The sequence below is a fragment of the Hirundo rustica genome, chromosome 7 (assembly GCF_015227805.2).
Source record: "Hirundo rustica isolate bHirRus1 chromosome 7, bHirRus1.pri.v3, whole genome shotgun sequence".
NCBI lineage: Eukaryota > Metazoa > Chordata > Aves > Passeriformes > Hirundinidae > Hirundo > Hirundo rustica.
This window is the reverse complement of record NC_053456.1, coordinates 287732-303222: the sequence shown is the minus strand read 5'-3', so window position 1 is coordinate 303222 and position 15491 is coordinate 287732. Positions and strand designations below refer to the sequence as shown.

The 15491-nt window shown below is 43.6% G+C and overlaps 1 protein-coding gene across 10 annotated transcripts in view; it reads left to right on the top strand.

Moving 5' to 3' along the window:
* PKP4 (plakophilin 4) overlaps positions 1 to 15491 on the top strand; it is a 67314-nt gene that overhangs the window by 44958 nt on the left and 6865 nt on the right. For 5 of the 10 annotated variants that reach the window (XM_058421251.1, XM_040069078.2, XM_040069082.1 and 2 more), the window contains 12 exons: positions 2183 to 2314; positions 2467 to 2657; positions 3439 to 3994; positions 5686 to 5877; positions 7324 to 7534; positions 9826 to 9958; positions 11006 to 11219; positions 12161 to 12344; positions 12636 to 12753; positions 13222 to 13413; positions 13555 to 13728; positions 14520 to 14670. In XM_058421251.1, coding sequence (XP_058277234.1) covers positions 2183 to 2314; positions 2467 to 2657; positions 3439 to 3994; positions 5686 to 5877; positions 7324 to 7534; positions 9826 to 9958; positions 11006 to 11219; positions 12161 to 12344; positions 12636 to 12753; positions 13222 to 13413; positions 13555 to 13728; positions 14520 to 14670 — 2448 coding nt within the window. The remainder of the gene's footprint in view (positions 1 to 2182; positions 2315 to 2466; positions 2658 to 3438; positions 3995 to 5685; positions 5878 to 7323; positions 7535 to 9825; positions 9959 to 11005; positions 11220 to 12160; positions 12345 to 12635; positions 12754 to 13221; positions 13414 to 13554; positions 13729 to 14519; positions 14671 to 15491) is intronic. The other 5 variants (XM_040069083.1, XM_040069084.1, XM_040069076.1 and 2 more) reach the window with 3 other exon arrangements.

The window sequence follows — 15491 nt, the reverse complement described above, 5'->3', positions numbered from 1 at the left end:
CTGGATGCTGCTTTATGAACTGTAACCTGAGAATACTGAAGTTAAAGTTGGTTAAAACCACTGCCCTAAATCACCTTTTCTATGGCTGTAGGTAGTGGTTTATGTCAAAAGCATCAGTGGATGATAAGATGTGACTGTAGCTGTAATTGCTTTCTGCATCAGTAGAATTATACACAATTTTTCACAGAAATATAAAGTGATGCTGTTTTGCAGATGCTTATAAATAGAATATTAGACCAGCCATTTATAAGAAGGCTATTATTTTATTCAGGGCATTCCTCCTGTTTTATGGTAGTGGAGACAGATAGAAAGACAATAATTCATTTTATTGTGCATTCTTGCCTTTGTTACACAGCCTCAAAAATCTTTATTTTTTAGCCCTATGAGGGCTTTGGCCTGGTGGGCAGTGTGTGATGGGAGCAAGGCTGGGCTCAAAGCTCTGTCCTGGGAACATCTGCACTGAACAGCACAATTGGACCTTATTCTTCCTGTGTCTCTCCACAAACTGATTGTCAGTTTGACATTGATTTAGTATCGTGTAATATCCAGTAACGGAGATAATAGGGCCTTGTATTAGATAAACAAAAAGATTGAAGATTAAAGTATTGAAGTTGGATGTAATCCTAATGTAAATGTCCAAGTCTTCCAAGTGTTTTATTCCAAAGAACATGGAACACCCACTGGTGTCTGTTACCATCTGGTGTTGAGTTGGTGTAACAGACTGTGAAGTGAGTTCTTGCAGTGATGGTTCTCTGGATCATTTCTAGGCATACTGACAGTTTAGAAGTGTAATGGAAGTGTAGTAACACTTCTTATTAACTCTTAAAATTTGGTCATAATACTCCTATTCAGTAAATTAACTAGCATCAAATTATACAAGCTAATTTTGACCTAAGGATGTATTACTGGTAAATAACTACTGACTGTCTAGGATTTCTAATATTTATTGATTTTTTTAAAAATCTGACTAGTGTTCAAGCATTCATAATAGCAATTGCTGAGCAACATTTTTAGTATGACTGTTCCATTTTGGCTCATTATGTAGGTAGTGAGATAGCAGCATTTTGTGTCCAGCCACTGGTAAAAGCCAGAGTATTTCTGTGCAGCAGGCATTGCTGCCCAGAGCTCACAGCTCCTGGCTCCAAGCAGTCCTTGAGGCTGGGCTGGTGCTCCTTGGCACATTCCCTTTGGGTTCACTCCAGGCTCATTCATGGATTTCTGCAGCAAGAATTTACATTTCAGGTGTTGCTTTTAAACATAACCTCCATTGCCTACTCTGCTTCCTCAGGGAGGTTTAGCTTGGATATTAGGGAAAATTCTTCATGGAAAGGCTGTCCAGCCCAGGCACAACTGCCCAGGGCAGTGGTGGAGTGCCCATCCCTGGAGGGATTTAAAAGCCGTGTGGATGTGGCACTTTGGGATCAAAGGTCAGTGGTGGCCTTGTGCTGGGGGAACAACTGGGCTCGATGAAGGATTTTCTGACCTAAACCATTCTGTGGCTCTGTACTTCATCACTGCTGCCTGCATAACATGAGAACTGAATGCTTAATATTTCTGTTAAAATGACGTTGAGTCAGTATCCTCATCTTTGTCCTTTTTTTTCCGGACTCTTTTAACTTTCTCTTTTCTTCATAAGAGCATTGCCGTGCCTCCTTTGCCCTTCCTTATAACACTGTAATTTGTCTGTACTGTTCAGCTGACATTCTTGGAACTGAAGTCAGCATAAGAGGCAAATATTTAGGTAGTAGTTTACTAAGTAAAAGAAATGTATAGAAATTTGCAGCAACTGCTTTTCATAGTACGCAAACAGGGATGAAATTCAGCTCAGCCTTTTACATCTGGAGGTGTAGATTACAGGCCCTTAAGCCAAGGGTAGCTGTCCAGTGGGCACTGCAGCACAGTTGCACAGTGTTTTTATTCTTCAGAGTATACTAGGTAATCAATTAAGTTTTCATTAAAACAGGTTGGAACATATATTTGAAAAAATTAGAATTGTAGAACTATATCAAGACTTTCAGTTAGCAAAATTCTCAGAGATTTATATTAACATTCTGTTCATTGTGTTTGGGAGATGATACCTGGTTGCTTCTGTTTGGTGTAAGTTGAGAAAATGATCATTATTGAGTTTACAGGAAACTTGTACATGAAACGCTGGATTTATCTAAATAATTTATTCTTTCAGATCCTCCGCCCACCAGTGTAAGCAAACCCCAGGTGTCAGAGGGTGTTCACACCAATGCCTATGATATTAGGACAGAAGCAGAGCAAGGGACTCTCTACTCACCAGAGCAGACATCTCTTCATGAAAGTGAGGGTCTGTTGTGTGCATTTTAAATATCGGAATATATTTCTGTATTGACAGTATAAAAACATAATGCAGTTATGAATGCAACAAATAACAAAGCTTTATAGTAGTTGGCGAACTTGTTGAATGATTTTATTCTTATGCTGGCTTCATATCTACAGGGTCTGTTGGTAACTCAAGAAGTTCAACACAAATGAATTCTTATTCTGACAGTGGTTACCAGGAAATAAGCAGTTTCCATAACAGCCAAAACTTGAACAAGTCAGAGATCAGACAGCAGCATTCCCTTGGTGGAGCCCCCAACAACCATGTGGTGAGGAGCTCGCGCGCCGAAGGGCAGACGTCAGTCCAGGTACTCTGACCAGTGCTCCGTGCACCTCTGCCTGTGCACGGGCTCCAACAGGCTTTAGAGACTAGCTGTACAGCTGGGCCCCCCTTTGTATGGGCTGGAGGTAATGTTCCAAAATTAGGTTTTTGACGCTCACTGGTTCCAAAGTGGGAATGGCTTGCAGCAGAGACTCCTTTGCTGGGATCAGCACGTGTGATCTGGGTCATTCAGGAGAGCTGAAGTGAAGTGGTGCTCCTGACTGCACGGTACACTGCTATTATCATATGAAGAAAGTATCGCTTGAGATGGGGGAAAACCTTCCTGGAAGTTAGCCTGTATGTAAGCTTACCTCTTAAAGGAAGATGGTGCTCGTGTTCCTATACATTCTATGGTTTCTAGCTTTTCCCTCCTTTTTTGGTAAATGGAATGATAGTAAGACTGCAATTGTTGGAATATTTCTGGATTCTACCAGAACTCTTTGTGTTACAATTCCTGAGTTTCCAGAGTGGTTGAGTAGTGAGGAAGGAAAGCATAGGTCAAGATTAACATAGCATGCCAAATGAGAATGAGAAACAGGTGGTTTTTTAATGTTAAATTGTCATTTTATATACTAAGGAGCACTGGATAAAAAAAAGTTTCCCTGTAACTTGAAGGAATTAGGTTTAGGGTAAAAGCTACACTCCAGCTGCCTGTATATACCATTAAGTTGTGTGTGTTTCCTGCTGACTTCTTACTCTTACAGGAGAACAATGTCCACTGTACGACCTAAATGATAAAACTCCTAAATGTTTTTGATTTTCAACAGCCTTCAGCAAACACCGCTACCAACCGTGTGATGCGACGGGTCAGTTCGGTGCCATCCAGAGCACAGTCTCCCTCCTACGTGGTCGGCACCGGCGTGTCCCCGTCACGGGGCTCGCTGCGGACATCTCTGGGGGGCGGCTACGGCTCTCCCGGAGTGGCTGAGCAGAGATCCCTGCCTTCCCACGCGTACTCCTCCAGCACGCTGCCCGTGCAGCGGGCGGGCTCCCCGTACGCCCCGCACAGACCTGCCTCCCCCTCGGCCGTGCGGCGCGTCGGCTCGCTCACGTCCCGGCAGCCCAACCCCGGCAGCGGCGCTGCCCAGTACCAGGCAGCTGGCAGAGTCGGCTCTCCCCTTGCCCTTACTGATGTGCCAACCAGAGTGGGTTCTCCATCCCAAACTCAGCTGGGATCCTCTTCCCCGAAGCGTTCTGGCATGACGGCAGTTCCGCAGCACCTGGGGACGACGCTGCAGAGGACGATTCATGACATGGAACAGTATGGACAGCAATACGATATCTATGAGAGGATGGTCCCCCCACGGCCAGACAGCCTCACAGGTGAGTAACGGGCACAGACACGGATCAAGCACGCCACACACCGCAGCTGGAGAAAACCCAGAATGCAGTCGTGGCATTGTGGATGAAATGTCATAGCCCTGGGGCACAACTGTGGTGCTAGTGCCAGGTTAGTTGTAAATACAGATGTCAAATGCTCTGTGTCAATTGCAAGTTCCTTGTGAGTACTGGCCTTGTGATTACTAATTGCTGGCCGTGCCTTGAATGAAATCCTATGATTTAAGTTGCTAAACAAAATTCTAAGTCTTACAGAGGCATGTCAACATTTTCAGAGACAAAGTACATTTAATTGTGTATGCAGGCTAAACATAACGTAAAACGTACTAGCCTGGAACTAATTTTATGTCTAGTTCTTTCTTAAAATATATAACTTATTACCACTGAATATTAGGGGTGTTTTCCACTAATATTTCTAGACTATTTCATATTTCAAGTTAAATACAGGGTAACCATTTTAATACTAGCTTAAAATAGAGCCCTAAAAGGTAGAATCTATTTGTCTGAGAGGCAGTTCTTGTTAACATGCAGTTACTTTACATTTTAAATTTTATATGTTACTGATTTTGTTTTGACCTTCATCTGAATGAACACAGAAAAGGTGATTTTCCAATTGGACCGTGTGCCCTTTGGAACAGATGGCAATTTCTGTTTTTTCTTTTGAGCAATTGTAGTGCAGGAAACTCCAAAATGCTCTTAATTCCTCAGCAAAAGATAAAATGTGTCTTCTCCCTCACCACTGTTTGCAAGACTTAATGATATACCAGTTTGATAAGAGATTGGGAATGAGTTTGATGGGAAAGACCCTGCCGCACTCTTTGCCTGCTCAAGTCCTTCTGTTCTCAGCACCTGTAGGTGTTTTCTTAGTGATGGCCCAAAGCTTTCCTTGCAGACACTGTGGCAGAGTAGGTCTGGGATTTTGGGGGGGAGAATACACAGATGAAGGATACACTGCTCCATTGCACTTTTGAAGTTCTGTAATCTCCATCATTTCATCATCCTTGCATAGCTCATTTCACATATTCTGTTGCTTTGATAACTGACAAAGCTTTAGTGCCTGCAGTAGTAATGCTGAAGTCAACAAAGTTGTATGCATTTTATATAAAATATTAAATATATAGCAAGGTGAAAAAAGCTCATCCAGCTGCAGCATAGCTATTTATATATGCTCACATCATGGGCTATTTAAACCTTTATAAAGATTTTTCTCCATGTGCTTACATTTCTGCTGCCACTATCAAGCAGATCTTTGCTCTTACTGCTATGGACTGTTTCAGTTTCAGGGTTATAACCCCTTTACACTGTGCCCTCTGTCACAACAGGGTTTCTGTCAGGTCCGTACTTACCTTGTCATTGCTGCATCTGTGCACTGCACGTGCCGACTCAGCTTTTATTCTCTGTGGTTTAGCCTGTACACAGACTAATACCAAAGAAATTAAGTTGGAAAATATCAATTTGTCAGTGTATGGATGAAACTTTTGGTCAAGAAAAAGCTGCTTTGTCAACAAGCCTTTCTGTATGGGCCATTTAATAATGGAACAAATGTAGTGAATAAGTCTTTGTAACTGGTAGGTTTAAACACCACCTTTTCTTGGCTCAGGGAAGATTCAGTCCTGACAGCTCTGTTGCTTTGCTGAAGATGGCCCACACAGGCGTGTCCCTGTGCTTGGTTGCAGGCCTGAGGAGTTCGTACGCGAGCCAGCACAGCCAGCTGGGGCAGGAGCTGCGCTCGGCGGTGTCCCCGGACATGCACATCACCCCCATCTACGAGGGCAGGACGTTCTACAGCCCCGTGTACCGCAGCCCCAACCACGGCACCGTCGAGCTGCACCACGGCTCCCAGGCCGCCCTGTTCCGCACCGGCTCCGGTGGGTGACGGCCTCGGCTCGGGGCACGGGGCACAGGGAGCACGGGGGACACACGGAATACCAGTGCAGAAGGAAGAACTGCAGGGTATCAATTAATGGAGACAGAAGCTAGGTGTGAAGGACTTAAAATAACCTGCAGGAATTAAAAGGCTCTTGTGATGTTTGCAGGGAATGCTTGGGGCTATACATCGCTGTCAACCTGGGGTCAGAGTGTTTTCTTTTTGATAGCATGTGCACGGGCACATCCCAGATAAGCATATTCGTGACACACAGAATTTACTGCTTCCTCTCTTGCATTCTCTGTGCATCACTCTCTTATGAATTGAGTTGGTTCATGGGGTTTTTTTATTCATCGATACAGTAAAACAACAGCTCACCACTAAAATTACCTACCGCATCTTTCACAGTAAAAATACTGTTTTACCCAACTTCTCGACAAAGCGTAATGGTAAATGCTGCACCTGAGGATTGTCTCTTGAAACCAAAATATTCCTCTAGGATATCGTAGAAGTGCCACTCATGTATTATGAAGAGCATAGGCGTTAGATTAGTATTAGGATTTATTTTCTGTAGAGAGAAAATGCATGTTGCAATGCAGTTTGTCCTTTAAGGTTGATTAATAATTTGTCTAGTGGTTTCCAAAAACTCTTAAAATATTAGTGTGATTTAGTTAAGTAACTCTCTAGAAGTATTTATAGAGAACTGTCCAATTCATGTCATGTTTTCACACACTTGAAAATGCCTTTCTAATGTTTGCTAATGGAACTGCAATACCAAGGGAACAGAGTGCTGAAGGAGGCACCAGTTTTTGCAGTCTCCTGCCTTCCACAGCCTAGAGAGTTTGTCAGGATGTGCCAATGAAGAAATATAACTAGAAACTGGAATTCTTTGTTTACTTGTCTACTTAATACCACTTACCTTGGAAGAACAAGAGCCACCACAACAGCCCTGTTCAGATAGGAAGATGCATGTTCTTGTTTGCTAACCACTCAGCTTCCTCTTTGCAATGATCCACGTGTTACCTTTTGTCAGGAAAATGTACATGTAGTTAGGAAAAGCAAAATATCATATAAACAATATGAATTTTTGTTTACTTGTTTTTCCTTTTTGGTACAGTTGTTGAATTGATATTATGAACTTTGAAAACACTTTGCATCCAGATTTCTGCTTGTTGGCATGGGATGCATTTCCTGCTTTAAATACTTATTGAGGGAAGCTGAGGCACAAGTCTGAACCCAACCAAACCATTCATTCTGTAACTAACCTCTCCGTTTCCATGGGACGCTGAGGAATCGCTCCACGAAATCTGCCATCAGCTTCCAACGTGGAGCACAGTACGCATTTTCAAGACTGACATTTTTTTTGCTCGCACTGTTAAGTAGGTGTGGCCCGTTCTCTTCAGCAGGCACTCGTTACCTGGTTGGTTTTGACACTGTTTTATCCTAGGCATGGGTAACCTGCAGCGATCCTCCAGCCAGCGTAGCACGCTCACATACCAAAGAAACACCTACGGGCTGCCCACAGCGGCAGCGCTGGCGGAGCCGCTGCGGGCGGTGCCGTTCCGGCTGCCCGAGCCCGCCTACGGCCGCCTGCACCCCACGCCCGATGGCGGCACCACGCGCTCGCCCTCCATCGACAGCATCCACAAGGACCCCAGGCAAGTCCCGCCAGGGCAGGGCCTTCCCTGCACAACTGGGCATGACACCGCCCGTTAAATGTTCGCATCTCTACTTTTATTGCCAAAACAGTAAATGCAGCCTGCTCCCTGCAGTAAGAAAAAGCAGCTGTTATGCATTTTATAATTGCATTTTTCTTTCACATTTGTTTTTATGGAGGAGTTATTACAGGAAACACAGCTTTGATGAGATTTGACTGGATTATTGCAAATATTTTTTAGTAACTCGTAACACTGTAGTGAGATTTCTCTTCATATGAAGGGGAATCAGGGCTTGAAAATTCAAAAGAACAGACCTAATTTATTTGAATAAGTTTTTTATGAACAGCCTACTTAAATTTCAAAACAAAGAAAGTGTTAAAACTATTTATAAATGTGCCGTTTTGAAAGTGAACACACGTTTTTCTTCAATAATTACTGTTTTATGTAGATGTCTGTGCACAATGTGGGCTTACAAGCGTGACAAGCATGGTATCATCATTGTAATTTACTCTAGGCGCTGTGCACTAAAACCTTGTATTTAACCTGGGAGTATCAAAGCCCAGGCTGTGCACAGCTTGGAAGGATTTATGGGTATGTTCAGTGTGGACTTGGAATTGGTAGAAATTCCAGTCCCTCCTCAGATTGCTGGTTCACTGAGGAACCAGGTTGTCCTGGAGGAGCTGGGCTCAGCTGTGCCTTGAGGGCTGTCCTAGGGACATGTTGGGCACCAAGGAAACCTCAAGCAGGCATGGTGAGACTGGAGCTTCTTGCTGCATTCCCCTGCTCCTGTCTACAGCAGGCTCATGGCACCAGGCAGTTATCTGGTCTGGGCCAGTCCTGTCATCTCAGCAATGAAAACGCTGCGTAAATGGGTTTTGTTACTCTATTTATAAGTGGAAATTGGTATATTTAATTTTTTTTAAAATAGCTATGGAGAGACTGAATTAATTTTATTTACCTGAATGGTACATTCATCCAAATGATGATAATAGGATAATCTTAGCTCTAGGTAGTAAAGCTTGAAGGCTACCTGCTCTGGTATGGTGGCAAAAAGAGTTACTTGTAGCAGGGATGCTTCCCATTCATAGCAAGGTGCTTTAAAGAAACTGACTCAGTTGTTACTGCTGATGCACCTTCTCAGCTTGTGATCTTACAGAGGAATTGTTTTTACCTGACATTCAATCTGTTGAAGTTTCTGATGTGCGTATCAGGCTGTGGCAGGGAAGCATGTTACACAGCCTCAGAGTGGGCTGCTAGGAAGCACCACTCTGGAATGAGAGTGGAAGCAAGTGGCTTTACTAGAAAGCCAGTTTCCCCTAGGGTTTTCTATCATTAGTATGGAAAAATAAACCCCTGAATTGTTGAGCAATTCAAAATGGGCACAGACCTGAGCTTCCCCTTTGTGTGACTTTGAGTCCTGGGGAGACCTGAATGGCCAGGCCAGCATTAGTTTTGGAACAGCTTTCCAGCTACTATTCTTGGAACATACTTAGCTGGTTTATTTTGGTTTTATTTTGGGGGGGATTTTTGGTGGAGTGATTTGTTTGTTTGATTGATTGATTGATTGATCGATTGATTTGTGGGGTTTGGGTTTGTTTTGGGTTTTCCGAGCCTGGTAAAACTTAAGATACAACTTTATCCCCCGCACCCCAGTCCTCCTTTACAGAAGGCAGATAGCCCAGCAAATATTAGTGACTATGTTTCTGAATCTGCAAACTGGGCATGTTTCATCACTTTTCCAGGATTGGTCTGCACAAAATCGCTGTGGTTTAATGAAGGAGATATTACTTAATAATTTTAAATTTACAATCCCTGATTAACTCAAATTAAGCAAACATCCTGTATCCGATCCTGACAATAACACGTCAGGATGTGCAGGTTTTGTTGAGATATAATTGGCTTCTGCCTAGGGAGAACATTAAGTGCTGAGAGAAAAATGTGTGGAAATGATGCCCCTAAGCAGCACTCTTGAGGGGGTATCTTTTGCAATATATATTTAACTTTGGGGAGATTTTTTTGTAGGTTGAAGTGTTTGAGCGGGTGTTACTTAGTGATTATTTGTATTTGTGTGGTTCATAAGCCACCTGAAGCACATTGGATATAATGTCCTTTTCCAGCTGAAAGACTAAAAGGTGATGTGACCCACTGTTACCCCATTATACCTGGTTCTTCTAGCCCTCTTACTCCAGAATAAAACTGAAATTGTTGGGAAGCCATTAAGATGGTCAGTACTTGTGCTTAGTAAATGCCCATATTTTGAGTAATGCCTTCTCTCCGTGTGTCCAATGAAGGGAGTTTGCGTGGCGGGATCCGGAGCTGCCTGAGGTCATTCACATGCTCCAGCACCAGTTCCCGTCGGTGCAGGCCAACGCAGCTGCCTATCTGCAGCACCTCTGCTTTGGGGATAACAAAGTGAAAATAGAGGTGGGTGCTGCTTGTGCTGCTTTTCCAGGGCAATGGTACCCATGGGTACCTCTTGCCTCTTCTCTTTTTTTTTCATCATGACACAGTATTTGGGACCCTCTTGTGTTCCTGTGCATACCAGGTGGATGCTAATATTGAAATGCCTGGGGTGTGTAATTATACACACTCAGATTCTTCCTGTCATAAGAGCTGCATGGAAATTCTATGGAAATCTATTACCTTGCAGTTGTGTCATCCAGCAGAACTCTACAGGAGGTTTGCCAGAGCTTGGCTTTGTGTAACCTGTTGGTGACTGGAGACAAGAAATACCAGGAGCTCTGGAGCACTTTCATTGGTTTTTTCAAGGCATTTTAAAGCATCACAGGGAATGAGTGAGCTGTCAGGCAAAGGAAAGGAGCTCAGCCCTAGGGAAACATGGAGGAAACTGTTTACGCCACTGTCATGTGGAGGCAGGATACATCTGAGCAAACATTCAGATTATTGAAATTTCTTGAAACTTTGCATTCGAAGACCTGCTGTTTTTGCAAAGCAGCTATGAGCTGTTGATTTGAGGGAATTTGCCTTTTCATTTGCATCCTCTGTGTGTGTGCTAGATGTTATTTTCAGTATAAATTGTATTTATGTTAATTAAATATTGGTGCAAGTTTTGTAAGAAGATAACCCAACATAATTCACTGCTGCTGGGAGATGAAAAATAGTGGTTTTGATGATCTGCTGATGATCACAGTGATAATCAGCTCCTATTTCCAATATTCCCTAAAAAGTTGTTCTGGAGTATAGGAAATTACTTTTAAAACTGGAAACAAAACTGATGCAATAACGATTCCCTGAACACAGCAAGTGTCTGAAAATGACCCTCAGCCATTGCAGTGGAGTGGGGGGGAGGTTCAGGCCCATGTAGCAATCAAGTCAATAAGGTTCGGCAGCAGTTTCTTCTGCAAGTAGAATGGGAAGTACTGTTCTCATAGAAACAAAAGCCTTTTGTTTCTGTGGAGTGAGGTGTGTGAGATCAATGGGTGCTGATGGTCCTGACATTCCACTTTCCAGGTCTGTAGGCTAGGAGGTATCAAGCACCTGGTGGATCTCCTGGATCACAGAGTCCTGGAGGTTCAGAAGAACGCCTGTGGTGCACTGAGGAACCTTGTTTACGGGAAGTCCACTGATGAGAACAAAATAGCCATGAAGAACGTGGGAGGGATTCCTGCCCTTCTGCGGTTGCTGAGGAAGTCTGTCGATGCCGAGGTCAAAGAGCTGGTGACAGGTAAGCTTGGCAGGGAAACTAGCAGAGAGCTATAATACAAGGTATTTCTGTGGACACTTGTCTTGATCAGTTAAAACAGCATAGAGGTGGAGTCATTGGGAGAAGTGAATGCTGAGGTAGTTGCACTAAGGCTCCACCTAGGATGGATTTTCCCTCATATGAGTCTCCTGCACACACAGCAGGTATTTCTTTATTGATTCTGAACATTTCTTTTATTACGGGCTTTTTTCATCTTTGCTTGACAACAGTTTTAAATAAGATCTTGCAGAATTCGTAAGATGGATCCAAACTAGGTAAATGTGTATGGTATTTAGTCTGAATTATAATCAAAGATGACTTCTTCAGAAAAAGTATTTAAGCTGTGTCTCATGATGAAAAAGAAGATTCAGTGCTGTGTTCAGCATGGTATTTGTATATACAGTTCTGCTGGTAATGTATGTCAGATTTCTTACTTCTGCATCTGCATATGGACACTTTGCCAGGCAGGGTACTAGGGACTTCTGCCCTGAGGATAAAAGATGGATAGCAGTTCCATGTGGTGGGTGGATGGATGGATGAATGGGTGGGACATGCTCTGGTCTGGTGCTGCTGTTTCCAGGAAGAAAGTTTCTGTAGGATTTTTAATTTTTACATTCCTTCTTGTACATTCAGCTCTGCTCCTCAGTACCTGACATCCCCAGTATATGCTGCGAGGTAGCAGGAATGTCAGTGCAGGCCAGCCTTATCATTGGGAAAAAACCCAACAAAACAAAGCCATGTCCTCCTCCACTGTTCTCCTTGTTCACCTTGCTTTCCTCCTTTTTGCATGCTGGCTCTCCACGTTCTGCCTGCTCTAGAATCACACCACATATTTAAAGTAATGTCTTTTAAGTTGTCAGTGTTGCTTCATGTTTGTTTGCCAAGTCTCTGCTGACTTTACTGCTCTGGAAATGTCTTCTAAGGGGTTCTCTGGAACTTGTCTTCATGTGATGCCGTGAAGATGACAATCATTCGAGATGCTCTGTCCACTCTGACAAACACTGTGATAGTGCCCCACTCGGGATGGAACAGCTCCTCCTTTGACGATGATCATAAAATTAAATTTCAGACTTCCCTCGTTCTGCGCAATACAACAGGATGCCTGAGGTATTTGCTCTTCTAGAACACTCCCTTTTAAAGAGTAATCATGTTTTCCAGCAGGTCTTTCTTGTATTGTAATTTTAAAGATGAAGGAATTGTTTTAGTCTTTAAAGTACAGAGTTCCATCATGTAGACAGCTTTTCCAATTGTCCTATTTTCCTAATATGAAAATTACCAAGTTAGTCACTAAGAGTTGCTAACCAGTTACCAATCAGCTGCATAAAATCCTTCTGCAAACTGTCTAATAAGTGATTATCTACCTGTCCTTGCATGTTCCTTGATCATTCCAACCTTCAGGAACCTAAGCTCTGCTGGGGAAGAGGCACGTAAGCAGATGAGGTCCTGCGAAGGACTGGTCGATTCGCTGCTCTATGTGATTCACACCTGTGTGAACACCTCAGATTATGACAGCAAGGTGTGTGCATGTCTCATCTACAGATACTTCAGTGCTAACCTGTGTGTCTGATCTTGGGGCTTTGTATAGCTCAGCTGAGCATGGTGATGTCCTCAGCTCAACTGGCATTGCTCCCAACCCCAGGTTACTGAGGCACAACCAAACTCAGCTGCAAACTCAGCACAGGGTCACCTCTTGTTTTCAGCGATGCTGCAGTATTTGTTTCTTAATAAAACAGTAATAAGCTCTTATGCTTTTCACTTTCAGAATACTAAAGAATAAGCAACTATAGCAGAGACCACTCTTATAAATATTGCAGATTTGAAAGAGATTGTATTTTCCCAGAGAAGTGGCCAAAATACAGCCCAAGGCCCAGCATTAGAGTTTAGCACTTGTGCTCCCAGTGACTCTTCTCCTCTCCTGAACTGGTTTGGTTTGTGTCTGTGTGAGGAAGAACTGGTGACATGGTGTCTCTCTGGTTTGGTTCAGACAGTGGAGAATTGTGTGTGCACCTTGAGGAACCTTTCCTACCGCTTGGAACTGGAGGTACCTCAGGCACGGCTGCTGGGAATCAATGAACTGGATGACTTGTTGGGAAAAGAGTCACCCAGCAAAGACTCAGAGCCAAGCTGCTGGGGGAAAAAAAAGAAGAAGAAAAAAAAAACTTTGCAGGAGGATCAGGTTTGTATTTTCCACGTGCTGCAAATACCTCTGATGAGGTTTAGCTCACGGTGGGAGAGGACGTAGCTTGACAAAAACAGTCCTACACTAAATGACAATATGGAGGCTTTGTCCAGTTACAAATCTGCATTCCTTTCTCAGTGGGATGGAGTTGGCCCTATTCCAGGATTTTCCAAGTCTCCTAAAGGGGTGGAAATGCTCTGGCACCCGTCGGTGGTGAAGCCATACCTGACACTCCTGGCAGAGAGCTCCAACCCAGCCACTCTGGAGGGCTCTGCAGGATCACTCCAGAACCTTTCTGCAGGCAATTGGAAGGTATGGGAATTCCTGCTCCTTCTCCTCACTTTGTAGTCCAGCTGGTTTTTCCTAGTAGGACCCTGGAATGTGTTTGGGGCAGGCATGCCATTTTCCCCTCGTGTCTGTGCATTAGTGCTCATGTGCTGCAGTCATGTTTCCACAGTGAGATGCCTAAGCAAAGAGCAGTGGCAACAAGAGCCATATGGAAGCTGGCCTTTATTTTAAATAAACAGAAAAAGCTTCTTCCAGTGCATATCAGATCAAAACAATTTCTGGCATCTTCTAGCTTTGAGTTCTGGTGGGAAGGTGCTGTTGAAGTAAGACCAGGACAAATAAATTTACCTTATTTCCATATTCTGTTATTTATTTCCATACATTCTGGCCACGGCATATAATGTTCTACAAAAGCAGCACGTGAGAGCACTATATTGTGTCATGTATTTGTCACGGAGAAATTAAAAAACACAGCAAGCATTAATTGCTTCCTTTGCTTGCAGCGAGCCAGCTCAGCCTTTTTCAGTTTGACCATTACGAAATTGGTTTTTTAAAAAAAAAATTACAACAAACAAAATCCAAACCCTCTGCTCCCTTTTCAGTAATCATCATCTATTCAAATACTTTATCTCTTTGTAAGAGGAATGAGTGAAAAATGGCAAAGAGCCAGCTCCTTGCAATGACAGAAAAAGCACACGTCAGATGTGTCGTCTTTAACTGGAAATGACCAAACGTGCTTGGGGGTCGGGGTCCAGGCCGAGGTGGTCTCAGTGGCAGTGCTGTGGTGGATCGGTGGGTAACAGCTTCTGCGTCAGTTCGCAGCCTACATCCGCGCCGCCGTGAGGAAGGAGAAGGGGCTGCCCATCCTCGTGGAGCTGCTGCGGATGGACAACGACAGAGTGGTGTCATCTGTGGCAACTGCCCTAAGGAACATGGCCTTAGACGTGCGGAACAAGGAGCTCATTGGTACGTACAGACCGTCCTCAAGAGCACCAGCACCGGGCTGTCAGACCCTGGCTGGGAACATCCAAGGAGAGATTCCACTAATGGGAGCAGCACACTTGATGTTTCTGTGTCATGTCAGCTGTGTCATGTAAATGAGTCCTTCTGACAGCAGCAGCTTTCCAGAGAATATTGCCACGTTACTTTGCTGCTGGCCACCTTTCATGCATGGGAGTCAGCCAAACCAGACAGAAAACCCTCAATGCCAAATGGGATGGAAACACAGTTCTGCTTCCTTGGAGCTCAGTGCTCACCTGCTTGGGGGGTGCAGGTCTCCCACGTGTTTCCAGGGGATGGAACAACTCTGCTGCCATGACAACTGTGCTTTTTAAACAATCTTGGACAGGAAGAGAGGGAAAAAAATCTTCTCCTGGTAAAATATTTCCAGGAAAACACAGATATAGAGCAGTATCTATGTCTTTGCTGAACTAAGTCATCAACAAGGGTGCTTGCCAGCAAAACTTATTGTCATGTCAGTTCTAATATTTAACCCTTTAAGCATTCATCTATGCCTTTCTTATCTAGCATTAAAAAAACCCCAACAAGATAACAATCAACTTTCCTGCCTTTCCTGCCCTGAAGTTTTTCAGTCTGTTAGTGTTGAACATGCTCCAGCCTCAGGCTGCTGTGGCTTTAGTGAACCCTGTTAACAAATGGCACAGTATAAAAAAGTCTCATTTTTGTTACAAAAGCATTTCTGTGTGTAGAATTATGGGGTCAAGGGTATAACTGTTCATAGACATAGGAGGATCATTATTCTCAAAAAGAGAAATACAGGTGAACAG